We start from the raw sequence: 13,603 nt of genomic DNA on the forward strand, positions 1-13,603 counted from the left end.
AAACACTGAACAGCTAGATTGTATTTTAAAACCGCCGACGAACAAGTTAGTTTTACAACATAACCGAGTTACCATGTGGTTTCTTGTGTTGTTGCCACACCTAGCAATAAAATCAACACTTTAAGCAAAAATGTACAAAAATAGAAGGCAGAAACGTCTGCCAATAAAACATGACCCCTGTCTGCCTTTGACGACTAGCAGAATTCCACAAACACAGAAAAGCTCACAGGCTGAGCAGTGACTACGCAGCTGAGGGCCGCAGATATGCTGCTGACAGAAACTGTCGGTGCAGTTGCCTGCATTTCTTTTCTTTTTTTCTCTCTGCGCATGTCAGGGTTCGCTCTGGGCCCTCCTCAAAGGGTCCCACCTGGTCAGAACGAAGACGAGACGAACTCGGATAAAGCGGGGGGAAAGCTTGGGAGCGCGAAGAGGAATGAGGTCAGTAGGAGGAGAGAACTTCGTTGGGGAATGTCTGCAAACAGGAAGAGTTATGTAAATGGGCCCGCCATTAAGGCCCTCAAAAAAAAAGAGAGGCTAGAATGGGGCCAGGGGGCAGGAGAGCTATGTGAATGGACTTTTCTGTCTTTTTTTCTTCAAGATCCAAACATCTTCTAATGTTTAAATAACATACTTTTGTTCCTCCAAGCTTTGATGTCTGCTATCAGAAGTATTAAAGTATATATTTTTAAAAAAAATAAAAAGTCCTTACAGGTATCAAATAGAGCTTTGTAGTTCAAACTGGAAAGAGAAGAGCAACATCAGAGCAGTGTCAGCATTTTACAGAAAATCAGTAGCTTTCATCCAGTCATTGCAGGAATGAAAGTCTGATTGATTGATTTATTTTTCCTTTGTTCTGGTTTTCCTCAAGTCCAGATGTCAATATGGGCAAGACAAACATGTCCTGGTCAAAAGTTTTATGTCCTTTGGAATGAAACACAAGTGAAAGGCTGAGGACTTCAAATCTAGTCATCCTCCACTACCGCCATTTTAGATAGATAAGATAAGATAAGATGAATCTTTATTGTCATTGTCACAAGAACAACAAAATTCAAAAGGTGCCATCAGTCAGTGCACATGCCCAAAAACAAAAAAATAACTGTCTCACAATTCACACACAACGCAAGAATCAACAAACTGGCAAAAAATAAATAAATAAATAAATAAATAGAGGTTGCATCGTCATGATCTGACCTATATTCTTAAAGACTATAAATCATGCAAGTTGTTCAGCCTTAAATGACTTAACACAGTCATTTGTCCTTGATTGAAATATCACTCCAGTTAGCAAGTCACGATAGATTTAAGATTAGTCTACGGCAGAAGTCTGCAGTCAGAGGCCTCTTCAATGTCACTGCAGCACCAACTGCTGTCGGAGATCCTTCCAGCCCACAGCGACTCTGTAAAGATACTTGGATACGAGTTGCATTTAGTTTGGCTTTTGATTAATAAAGTATGTTTGAACTGAACCTACTATGGGAAATGAAAGTGTGTGAATATTGCCCTCTTGTGGTGGAAGGTAAATTCTGCTTAAACCAGCAGTGTTAATTTTGACTTAAATAGTTCGTTTTGGTCGGAATTTAGTCATCAGAATTGGTTTCGTTTTCGTAAATGATCAGAAAATTTCCAGACAGCTAAATCTACAGCCATTTTCGTCCACAAAATATAAACAATTCACTTGAATTAACAAAATGAATCGTGTTTTTTTAAATCAATTATGGAATAATGTTATTGTTTGAATATGCAGTACATACAAAACAGATGCAACTTTTTTTTTTCCTAATTAAATATCCATTTTTCTGACCTTGCTTTCAAGGTCAGAAAAATGAACAAGATTCAGCAACATATTACTTTTTAGCTGCTTATTGACAGATTACATTAACAGGCAGAAATGTCATTAATATTGTCATCTAGTTTTGTCTCGTCGCATCTTAGTCAAAGAGATGTTATTTTTGTCATCGTCATGAAAAAAGTGGCGTCGACTAAAGTTTTATACTCATTAACAAAATCAACACTGTAAAGCAGCCAGAATTGCAATCAATAATAACATTGCTGCTTAAAATGTCACTGCTATACCTGTTTCTTCACTAAGCTTTTTTTTTTTTGTTCTTCCCTCCTTTCTCCCCACAAAACCACCAAACATGTAGGTGTCTCCAGGGCAGGCAGCAGCGATAATAGGTGTCCTCAAGTACAGTGACCTAACCGCAACAGGCACCAAGGAGTGGCCCTAAATGGAGCCCTTAAAACTGGGATCAGTTGTTGGGACGCACTAAGAAGAAAAAAAAAAAGAAAAGAAAGGAGAGCTAAAACTGCTCACATATTTTCAATATTGTCCACCAACTTGGTCTCTGAAGTGTTTTCAAAGACGTGCATAAAAGGGGGACATGTTTGTACCAGAATAAAGCTTTCAGGAGGAACAAATTCACTAACGCGTCGGAAGTGAGTAAAAGTGATCTCTGACTCCATCTAGTGGTGAAGACAGGTCATTCTGCAACAATAACAATAAAGAGACAAAACACGAACTTTAAAACCATTTGGTTACTGAAGGCATTCCTTATCACTCTCAAAAAAGATTTCTCCAGGATGACAAGACAAGGAAACCAACTACCACCACATATTCTGTGCTTATCTCTTTATAGCTTTGTTTAGTTGAGGGCAGAAAAAAAATAAGAAACCTGATCCTGTTCACTATGTAGCAAATACTTGGGTAAGACACCAAATAACTCAAGACTGGATACATATCTTGTTTTACTCATCAGGAAGAGGGGACTAGGTTTGGAAGAGTGGGTGGCCATTGTGGAGGATATTTAGGAAATACAGAAGCTTGGATATGACTTACAAGAAAATGGGACGTTTTTGGTCTTCATGTTTCGTGCTACAGTAGCAATATGGTGAGATTAGCCTAAACACATCGGCTACAACTCTGACTAGACTTTGAATCATGAATCCTGTTACAATCAGGTTGAAGATGCAGCGTTCCACAGTTCGCCAAGTTCTATTTCAGTCTATCCTGAAATTAAACACTGACCGGCGTCGAGAGCCATCTTCTGCTCGTTTTAGGATGTGCATCTTTGATTCCCTCAACTTCTTCCGACAAACAAACGTTTCGTATTGTCCTGCTGGAAATAGTCGTCAGAAAACGTAGTCTGTGTTCAAAAAGGTCAGCAACATACACATCAGAAACCAAAGTATGAATGTCTGAGCTTGACCGCAAAAACAGAATATAAAAAGGTGCAATGACTTTCAGATTTGTACAAACATAATTAAAACACATATCAGTGGCAGGCTTTTGAACTTTATTGGCATGTTTTTTTTTTTTTGCAAGAGCTGTCATTTTATTTCCAGTAATAGTAAATGCATACCGACTGCTTGAGATGATTTTCTGAGTCTCGCCTCAGAGAAATAACACCCCTTACTTACCATATTTACAAAGACAAACATGGATTTGTAGATTAATTCTAATGTTACCCAGCCAAACTAGTTCAGGTGGGTAAATCATGCAGTAGAGCTCTAATTTACTGAAAAACCTTGATATTGTTGAAAGAGGCTGGATTAAGATATGATCAGTAAATTTTTGAAAACAAAAATTTTAAAAAAAGAAAAGGTTTGGCAATTCTCAAGCTGTCACAGTTCAGGTTAAAAGCAATGAAACAAGACACATAAATATTATTTTTGACAAATAAAAAGTGCAAAAGGGAGATTATCCTTTTGGGATGATTAAGAATTCCAGTTTAAAAAAAAAAACAACAAAAACTTGGATGGCTAAGATGCAATGTACTTTTTCTACCCCCACATCAAGTTAAGCAGATTCACAAATCTTCTTGAACATCAGAACTTCAAAGTGCAAATATTATAAAATGGCATAAGCTCGTATATACACGTTTCATTTCATTTAATGACAGAAAAAAAAAAAATCCTAAACTTTATTCTCTTCTAATGAGGTTCCATGTCATCTTCTCAGGCGCCAGTCAAACACGACCGTACGCCAACCCTCGACTTCATCGCCGTCTCGCTCGTGGGTCACCTCAACACCTGCTGCTGTTCTTTTACTAAACGAAGCCGCGCCTCGTCTCCACTCAAAACAGGAAAGACGACGTTATAAACACCCAAACCGAATCTAGAAGTGAGATCCGTCTGCGTCACGCAGAACAAGTCTGCTCGGCGTTTCTTCGCGACGTTCTCCTTCTTTTAAGCGGACCGGCCTGCGGCGGTTAAACGAACCGACTAAATCTACTTCGACGACGCACAACCTTACAGCCACGATAACTAAAATTCATTACAGCTAAATTGCATAAGACTCTTGCACTCCAAAGAGCGTTTTCGAAACGATACCAAAGGGCGTGGGGGGAGAAAAAAAAAAAAAAAGCACTGTGTGTGTGAACACACTTCCCCATCCACACCAGAACGAGGGGTCGCAGCTGACCTGATGAGACCTTGTGCAGTTTCAAACACTGTTTTATCCAAAAATATACATCATTGATTAGCTCTTTTTTAGCTTGCTTGTTCTCAAGAACAAAAGTATGGATGAGTTCGGAGACAAAAAGAGTGTTTTGAAGCGTTAAGAGTTGAGATTAACTTGGCGTATGCTGTGAAATCATCAAGTCCTAAAGTTTTAGAACCTGAATCTACTTTAAAGTGAAGAAGTCTTAAAAGGTTTGAAAACTGCAGCCCTGTTTATCCAAATGGAGTTTTGTTCTCGTTTCAGATGGTGCATTCCGGGCTCCACAACTCTGGATTGGTTTTACTATAAAACAATGCTACATCACAGTTAATGTAAGACTAGTTCAGACTGTTCGATACCCACCTTTTCTGTGGACGACAGAGATACGCTTCCGAGGACAATAGGAACTCCTGTTAACACTGAATATGCAAAACTAAATTGACAGATTAAATTCGTTTGAATGAATTCCTTAATTTTTGCTAGATTGTTTTCCCCCCATTGTGCTTCGTGAAACACGACGAATAAGCCCGACGAAAGCAAAAAAGGCAGATTTGGAGGAGAGAATGAAAATTCATCTTGTTTTTGGCTCAGTTCAGAAGCGCAGACTTTCTTTAGAGTGGGTCGAATTGTTCTAGAAAAGATGGATTAAACTGGTAATACTTTCTCCATTCCTTCCCCGCTTCCTCTCGTCGCTGCCGGGCTCCTCTGTCAGGTCATGCGAGGGCAAGGGAAGGAACTGCGCTGGAAAGGAATGCTGGCGGCGTGGAAACCTGGAGCAAGAGAGCACCACTGACACATCAGTGCTGTAGTTTGTCTTTTAATCCAGCAGAGAGCGCACTTTAGTCAAACAAAAGTGGCAGATTTGCTTTTCCTTCTCTAGGCTTACTTTCAGTATAGGAAGAAGAGGCGTGTTCGGTGTGACGTGGCCATGTTTTCTGACATGTTGCGTACTTTCAGGTAGTTCACAAATCCTCTGAAGAACAGCAGGAGGCCTGAATAGAGAGAATTAGTTAGGGTTTTTTTACTCCCCCCCCCCATCTGCTTTGTTATCGTTACCCTCGACTGAGACAATGAAAATACTGACCTAGCAACAGGAAGATCCACCAGAGCCAGTACTGGCCGTTAAAGTAGCCAGTGAAGTAGTCTGAGAACTGTACAAACCGAGAAAAGCTCAAAAAAACATTCAACAACTTCAAAAAAATGAATCAATAAAAACTTATTTTGAGTTTAACATACCCTGACGATGAGGATCCATTTAATGAGTGAGAGGCCGAAGCCGCAGATGGCGCCGTAGCGTCCAGCGATGGTATTGGTCAGACAGAACGACAGACAGAAGCCAATCCAGTTGAAGAGAAAGGCCACTGGAGGCATAAACACACCATTGGTGCTCTGTTGTAGCAAAGAGTTTACGTTTTTTTTTCTGTTTTGTTTTGTTTGTTCGTTTCCATGGAAAACTCACTGAAAAAGGCCAACATGAAGATCCCGTCATTCCCGACTCGGAGCTGATCAGCGTCGCTGAAGTCATCTCTCGGGGGGAAGTCATCGTCCTTTTGGAAACAAACAAAATAAAAAAAATAAATAAATAAAGTTCAGGCACACGGGAGAGAAAATTTGACACAGAAAGTGCCCCCGCTAAAAAAAATGTAAAGAAATCAATAGATGCATTGCAAAACATGTTTGCCCTTCTTCGCTCTCTTTGACCCCATCTCAGTCTGCCAACACTCCACAAAGTGCGTCTGTCAGGGATATGGTGTTTAATTTGATATTATTTAGTTCTTAAAATAATACCTTGTATGTCAGAGTGTTAGGGCCACGCTAAAAACAACTAAGTAAAATTACAAGAATAGTGTCATAAAATGACACCAATAAAGTCACAGTCGTATCAAAGTCACAAAATTATGAGAAAAAAAGGTCAATATTACAAGACTTAGTATGTAGTATAACCCTAATACTATCCTGAACTTCGTAAGAACAACAACAACAAAAAAAAGTCTTGTTTGCAGTTTGTCTTAGTTCGAGGAATGTTTCCCTCAAATATCTTGAAAGCAAACAGTGACTAGAAGGTCTGTGTGTGGCTTGTTACCCGGGGCAACACCTCCACGGCGGAGGCAGCCAGGGCGGCTGCTTTAGCCTTCTCTGCTTCATCATAGGTTGGTAGTGATGTGGCGACACTGTAGGGTGGAGGAACAGGGAAGTCGCCTTGGAAGCTGGATTCTGTGAAAACAGCAGATGGCGAGAAGCCTGGGTTAATAAAAACAGAGGGAACCACGTGCAGAGCCTGAAACCACGATAAAGTGCTGAGGCGGTGGAAGAAATTGGCGTGACTCAACGGTCAGAACACTGCAAAAGATTAAACCCTCTGTAAGCTGAAAACACACAACCTGGGAAGACATTTAGAGGAGCACTAAGGTAGAACAGAAAAGCGGTACCAGGTGCCGCGGCGGTCGCCCCCAGGTCGATGGAGGCGTAGGGAGGCGGGGGCGCGTCAGCCTCCCCTGCTGATGGGGCCGGAGTCGCGCCGGCCTGAGCCTCCCTCTGGTCCGGGCCGGACGCGTCGGCTCTGGCTGACGCAGAGGTGCAGGGCTGCTGCTCTACGCTGGAAGTCTCTGAAGAATCTTCCTCATTGTGCAACTGCAAAAGAAGACGAGGTTTTAGAGTCGTAGGCGCGAGTCCATCATCTGATCATCTGCAGCTGCTCCAGGGGGCGACCCTCGCTCGTCGCCGGGATGCTTGGTGGACTTAGCAACGCAGCACCATTTAGTATTTTAGCAACAACATGGGACTGTTTAACTCGTCAGCAGCTGCCTGGAGGCAACAATTTGGTTTTTACATTACAGAGCTGAATCAGGTTATTGTTCTGGACTTTGGTTCTTATAAACACTCTGATCCTAACATCCTGTTACAGACTTGCAGCTGCGGTTGGGATCATGTTTTTTTTTTCTTTTTATTATTTATATTAAAATTATATCGTGATTCTATTAACTCCGTATATTCTACTAAGCTGCAAGTGGCCTTGTCTGTGGCTTCAAAACAAACCCCAATCAGTGGCGTTTGAAATTTTAGCTTTGAGGGCCAAAACATGCAAATTTAAACTCCAGGCGGGCCACAAAATGTATTAAAATAAAATTGCAAATATTTGTCCACTGTGGGGGTTTTTTCAGTTCGACCCGCTCAACAATAAACAATTTTTTAAAATAAAATCAGGATATCATAACTGCCAGATCCAATAAACAAAAAGTGTGTCACACTGTTTTATTTAAAAATATTATTTAAAAAAAATATATAATTTTTTTTTTTTTTAAATTGGGCGGAATCAATTGTTTTCTGCTTTGTTGGAAAACTGACTTATACAGGGGCCGAACAAGATCATGTCAAAGTCCACAAATGGCCCACGGGCCACACTTTGAACACCCTTGGTCTAGATATTCTGTTTTCAGCCACTTACATTTATTTTTCTTTTGATTAATGACATTACAGAGAAATACACTGTACTTCCTTTTAACACAATCAAGACTAACGGTCTGTTTAACTCAAAAACTCATTTTAAAATATGAAATAAAAGCTTTGTTTACATTTTTGACATTACTTTGCACATGTTTAGGCAAGATTTCTTTTTCCAAAAATAAAAAAAATTAATTAGTTCAAGAAAAATGCTGCTTCACATTTGTCCGGAACAGAATGTTCGTCCCCAGAAATGCAGGTACGACGGAAACTGAACCGCATGAAGCTAATCAGTGAATGAAGCTTGCTTCTGCATCCAAGAGTCGTCTGCTGACTTGAGTCTATTAATTTTTTGTCAGAGGCGAGAGCCAAACGCCTTCTGAAATTACAGAGAGGCGTCCGGGGTGTTATGAGAATCTGGAAGGTCAACAACCAGGAGGGAGATTACCAAAGTACTCAAGGGGGGAAAAGGTTTCTGCGTCTAACAGTCGGCAAACCTTTTGACGAATCACCTCATTTTGCTTTCCAGCTGCTCCACACAAGAGGCTAAAGATTCTCATTGCCGCTGGTCGACTCGCATCTGGCTCTGAGGACGGCGCCGACGTCATTTCAAGCCGCAGATAATCGCAAAATAAACTGCTGATATAAACCAAAGATTAACTAGAAGGGCGCTCAGGGAGCAGAGTCCTGAGCCAAGGTCGGCGCCCTCTCCGCCGCCCGCGTCTCGCCTCCTCCGTCGCCAGTGAATCACGCTGACACACACCTCCACCTCTTGCTGTCGCCACTCCGGAAAAACGAAAGCGGCCGAACCGGTCCGGCCCGTCAAGTCTTCAAATTCCTACGTCGAGTGAAACCTCAGAGAGTTCTGGGAAGTCTTTAAGTTGTCACTTGAAGTGCTGAAGTTTCAACCAGAATCTTGATGGCGTGACAGGAAAAACGCTTAAAGAGGTGAATTCTCCATTTTGAAGTCTTTCCACAAAGTAACGAACGGCAAGCTTGTGGTTTACCACCTCTGCATATTGGGGAAGCACCATTTTTATCACAGCTGTGACTAATATCCGAGCAGCTTTTAAAAAAAAAATGCAGTCACGTTGAAAAAAAAAGACAAAAAAAAAAAAAAAGAACTCTCAGGATTTACTTCTTCCGTGAGTAAATACGTAGAAATATTTATTTTCAGACATAATTCCATTAATCGGCGAGTGAATGATTGGCCAACGTCTGGCTGGGAATCAAGGACAAAGCCTTATGTTGGGACGAGGGGGCGGGGGGTTACATAAGATATTAAACAGCATAGCCACAAGCCTCCTCGTGTGTCTAAATCCAACTGAAACCGAACAAAGACTTAACAGGAGGGACGGGAAGTGGTGAGGAGTACAACTGAACCCCAACAAAACACAATCCGACGAGCGTTCTTGTTGCGTTATTCCTGGAATACGAGAGGCTGTTGCAACCCCCTGGCTTTGTTTGGTCATGAAACGTTAGAGCGCGTCCTCGCGACAGGGGTCACACCGGAATCTGCAAGGATTATCAGTCCAAACACCCACATGCACGACTGCAGGTATCCGGACACGAAAACAAAACGTCTCTGTTTGACATTTGAAATCGTCTCTGAGGGCAAATTTCACTGCTTAAAGAAAATGTGGGCATTTAGTTCCAGCTCCAATAATAACTCCAGAATTATTTTCTATACACGTCCACCTCTGTGTAAGAGTATAGATATAGATGATATCCACTATAAAGACAGTTAATATCAAGTGCATTTTCTGCATAGTAGCTTTGTTTCCATTCTTATTTGCAAACTCCAAAAGAGATTTGATTAAGTTGCTACATCTTATGAATATATTCAGCAACAACTTGAACTTGTTGCAATTTACTTCCACTAAAAGCTGTGCTTGTAAGCATCTGAGCTTAGCTTTTGTTGGGTGAGTAATCGCTTTGTAAGCTTCAAACTTCACAGAAAAACAGAAAAAAAAAAAACAACTGCCAGTCAAAAGCCTGATCGGTGCGTTTCTTGATGCATTTTGACATCTGCACCGTGTAATTTCAAAGCAAGACACTGCGGTTTACAAGGTAAACCTCATTTAAAGTGACACTAGGGCACCTAACCAAAGGTTTTGAAATAACCTGGTTACCCCCACCTCACTTTTTTTCATGAAAGTAGACGAGAACTGAAAAATAACCCTGTACCTTATCAAATAGTTCTCTGTGGTTCATAGTACATAACGCGTTAACCATTTTAAGACCTTATCGCCTCTTCTCGGAAGCTCCAGAAATTACATTTTAGCTAGCATGCTAATTAGTTAGCATCCTAAACCGCAAAGCTAACTTTGAGATAGCTACATGGTTCCGTGTTTTAACCATAAACAAAACTAACAAAACACCACGTTAAACTTTTGAGAAATGTATCAGAGCTCAAAAGATGTATCCAATTAATTTTAGTGGGTAACGTTAGCCTAGAAAATGCGGAAGTGGTTTGTTAAAGACTAGCTAACAGTTTTTTTTCCGACAGTTTGAAACAAATTATGTCAAAAGTAAAATATTTTTGAGGATTTATGACGCTGAAGTGCTGTTAGAAACGTTTAAAAAAAGGACAACATCACGTTATCAATTTCATGCTGTAGTTTCCGCAAGGCCTTGTTTGTTGTTAGGCCGATTTAATAAAACTGTTCTGATCCGCTAACAACTCACCACTTGGTAACGGCTTGCTGGGTCCATCCCGACGTGGTTCAGCTGGCGAGGAAACCAGCTCAGCAAACAAAGAGGGGAATCTGACCTGCCTTTACTCAGGCGGTTTCTGTCACGGAGAGAGACTCGAGTCTGAACAAATGCGAGAAGAGCTGAAAGCAGAGCGAGAAATGGCTGCACCCTCGACGCACTCGCTTGGAAAAATACTCCCGTCAGTAGCGCGTCAAGCTGCCAGAGGAAGTCACTATTCAATTTAACAACATCCGGTTTGATGTTTCAAAATAAAACACGGTCGCCATACAAAACATATAAATTGCAACAGAAAGGTAACTTATTTGAGTGACTCTGTTCAAAACTTATATTTTTTTTATTCAGAAATGCTGTTTCGTGTGCCTGCGGGGACATAAGACAGAAAATAATTGCATAAACATTTTACGAGAAGTTCGATTTTGTTGCTGTATCACTAAAATGAACAGAAATAAATTCTTTGTAATAAAACTGTATACAAGATGTGCGTAATTAAATAGCTGCAGGAACACACAACAAAGCAGTTTTAACAGCTTGAAGCAGACGGTCGTTTAGTGTGGGGTTTCTCTTGTGACGTAGGACCTGAGCCTGACCTGTTTGATGCATGTAGTGTACAAATTTCAAAAATACACCAATAAAACCATTGTGCCCTTATAGGCGATTAAAACAAACTAGCAGAAGTCATGTGACATGAGTCTGGGGGTCTATAATAATGCGCGCGACTCTTTCGTGCTGTGCTCGTTTATTAGTTTATTAGCGAAAGAAATACGGATTGTTTTTTTCACGGAACGCTTTCAATTAATGATGGTAAGTGGGCTGAGGACCCTTCAGCCAAAAATAACATATTTGCGGAATCACCACAGTGTAAGAACGATGTTCTTACACTCACAGGATGAAGCTCATCAGCTGCAGGTGCGACACCTGGGGAATATAACAGGTGTTATGCCCAAAAATGCATGCCTGCCGAGAATTGCATCCCCTGTCGCGGGAGCGCGCATCTTTCTAAACTCTCGCATTTTAATGAGGAAACGGACTGAAATATGACCGAAGACGAAACTTTTAAAGATATTCGTAACAATATCACGTTTCTTAAACATGTCAGCCTTAAAACGATGGGTTTTATATCGCAGATTAATTGAAATAAATACGGTTTTTACACATTTATTGAGACAAATGAGTCGAACGTTTTTCAGTCCGTGTCTGAAGAAAATGCTCTCCGCATTTGGTTTGAAATTTCCCGATTTTTCTTTTAACATCATATTAGCTTAAAGTATTACAAAACAGAGGCCCATTATGTAGAACATTTTATATCATGCTTAACTGTCTAGCATATTAATGTAGAGGGGATGCATTTTAATGACTGAGCCTGCCAATATTTGTATCCCCTGTCTATTGTTGATATGAAACGTAAAGCAGTTGCACAGAGAATAAGTGTCATTACGTAGAAAAGGTGAAGTCCCTCTTAACTCTTTATTTTTTCAAGTTAGCAGAGGGATGCATTTTCTGGCATAGCAAATTATTACCTTGCCAATATATGTAGGCCTTATATATTTTCCACAAATATAATTCTACTGATACAAAATGTATACCAGCAGTTCATAAAACAAGTGTGATTGTATAGAAAAAGTAATTTCACTCTTGACTCTTTATTTCTCCATGTAAGCAGGGGATGCATGTACAGCAAAGCCTATTATTAGCCTGCCAAAATATGCATGGCCTCTCCATGTTCTTCAAATATTATCCTATCGATATAAAACCCATACCAGTAATTCATAGAACATCTCTGATTATGTAGAAAAGGTGAAATCCCTCTTTAATTCTTTATTTATCCAAGTTAGCAGGGGATGCATTTTTTGGCAATATGGATGTCGAGCCTGCCAAAATATGCATGCCCTACCTATTTTCCTCAAATGTTATCCTATTGCTATGAAATTCATACCAGCTGTTCATACAACTACTCTGATTATGTAGAAAAAGTTATTTCACTCTAAACTCTTTATTTATCCAAGTTAGCAGGGGATGCATTTTTTGGCAATATGGATGTCGAGCCTGCCAAAATATGCATGCCCTACCTATTTTCCTCAAATGTTATCCTATTGCTATGAAATTCATACCAGCTGTTCATACAACTACTCTGATTATGTAGAAAAAGTTATTTCACTCTAAACTCTTTATTTATCCAAGTTAGCAGGGGATGCATTTTTTGGCAATATGGATGTCGAGCCTGCCAAAATATGCATGCCCTACCTATTTTCCTCAAATGTTATCCTATTGCTATGAAATTCATACCAGCTGTTCATACAACTACTCTGATTATGTAGAAAAAGTTATTTCACTCTAAACTCTTTATTTATCCAAGTTAGCAGGGGATGCATTTTTTGGCAATATGGATGTCGAGCCTGCCAAAATATGCATGCCCTACCTATTTTCCTCAAATTTTATCCTATTGATTTAAAACTTATATCAGCAGTTCATAGAACAAGTGTGATTTTGTAGAAAAAGTTATTTCACTGTAAACTCTTTATTTCTCCATTTTAGCAGGGGATGCATTTTACGGCAGAGCCTATTATTAGCCTGCCAAAATATGCATGCCCCCTCTATTTTTCTCAAATATAATCCTATTGATATGAAACTTATACCAGCAGTTCATAGAACAAGTGTGATTATGTAGAAAAAGTTATTCCACTCTTAACTCTTTATTTCTCCATTTTAGAAGGGGATGCATTTTACGGCAGAGCCTATTATTAGCCTGCCAAAATATGCATGCCCCCTCTATTTTTCTCAAATATAATCCTATTGATATGAAACTTATACCAGCAGTTCATAGAACAAGTGTGATTATGTAGAAAAAGTTATTCCACTCTTAACTCTTTATTTCTCTATTTTAGCAGGGGATGCATTTTACGGCAGAGCCTATTATTAGCCTGCCAAAATATGCATGCCCCCTCTATTTTTCTCAAATATAATCCTACTGATATGAAACGTATACCAGTAGGTCATAGAACATGTGTG

At 40.0% G+C, this 13,603-nt stretch overlaps 1 protein-coding gene across 1 annotated transcript; it reads right to left on the reverse strand.

Moving 5' to 3' along the window:
• Positions 1-3,272: 3,272 nt before the first annotated feature.
• ndfip2 (Nedd4 family interacting protein 2) lies at positions 3,273-10,776 on the reverse strand. The gene is made up of 8 exons (XM_005812446.2): positions 10,568-10,776; positions 6,868-7,069; positions 6,522-6,652; positions 5,898-5,985; positions 5,675-5,799; positions 5,523-5,589; positions 5,325-5,430; positions 3,273-5,208 (listed from the first exon to the last, which is right to left on the reverse strand). Exons 1-7 carry the CDS (start codon positions 10,592-10,594, stop codon positions 5,327-5,329), a joined length of 744 nt encoding a protein of 247 aa, XP_005812503.1. The 5' UTR covers positions 10,595-10,776; the 3' UTR covers positions 3,273-5,208; positions 5,325-5,326.
• Positions 10,777-13,603: the final 2,827 nt, after the last annotated feature.

This window comes from Xiphophorus maculatus, chromosome 24 (assembly GCF_002775205.1).
Source record: "Xiphophorus maculatus strain JP 163 A chromosome 24, X_maculatus-5.0-male, whole genome shotgun sequence".
NCBI classification, from domain to species: Eukaryota; Metazoa; Chordata; class Actinopteri; order Cyprinodontiformes; family Poeciliidae; genus Xiphophorus; species Xiphophorus maculatus.

Coding starts and splice junctions, on each gene's coding strand:
- ndfip2 (XM_005812446.2), bottom strand. CDS start 10,594: ATGGACCCAGCAAGCCGTTACCAAGTG. Junction 6,653..6,867: donor GGCGACCGCCGCGGCACCTG/GTACCGCTTTTC, acceptor CTGTTTTCACAG/AATCCAGCTTCCAAGGCGAC. Junction 5,986..6,521: donor CCGTGGAGGTGTTGCCCCGG/GTAACAAGCCAC, acceptor TGTTTCCAAAAG/GACGATGACTTCCCCCCGAG.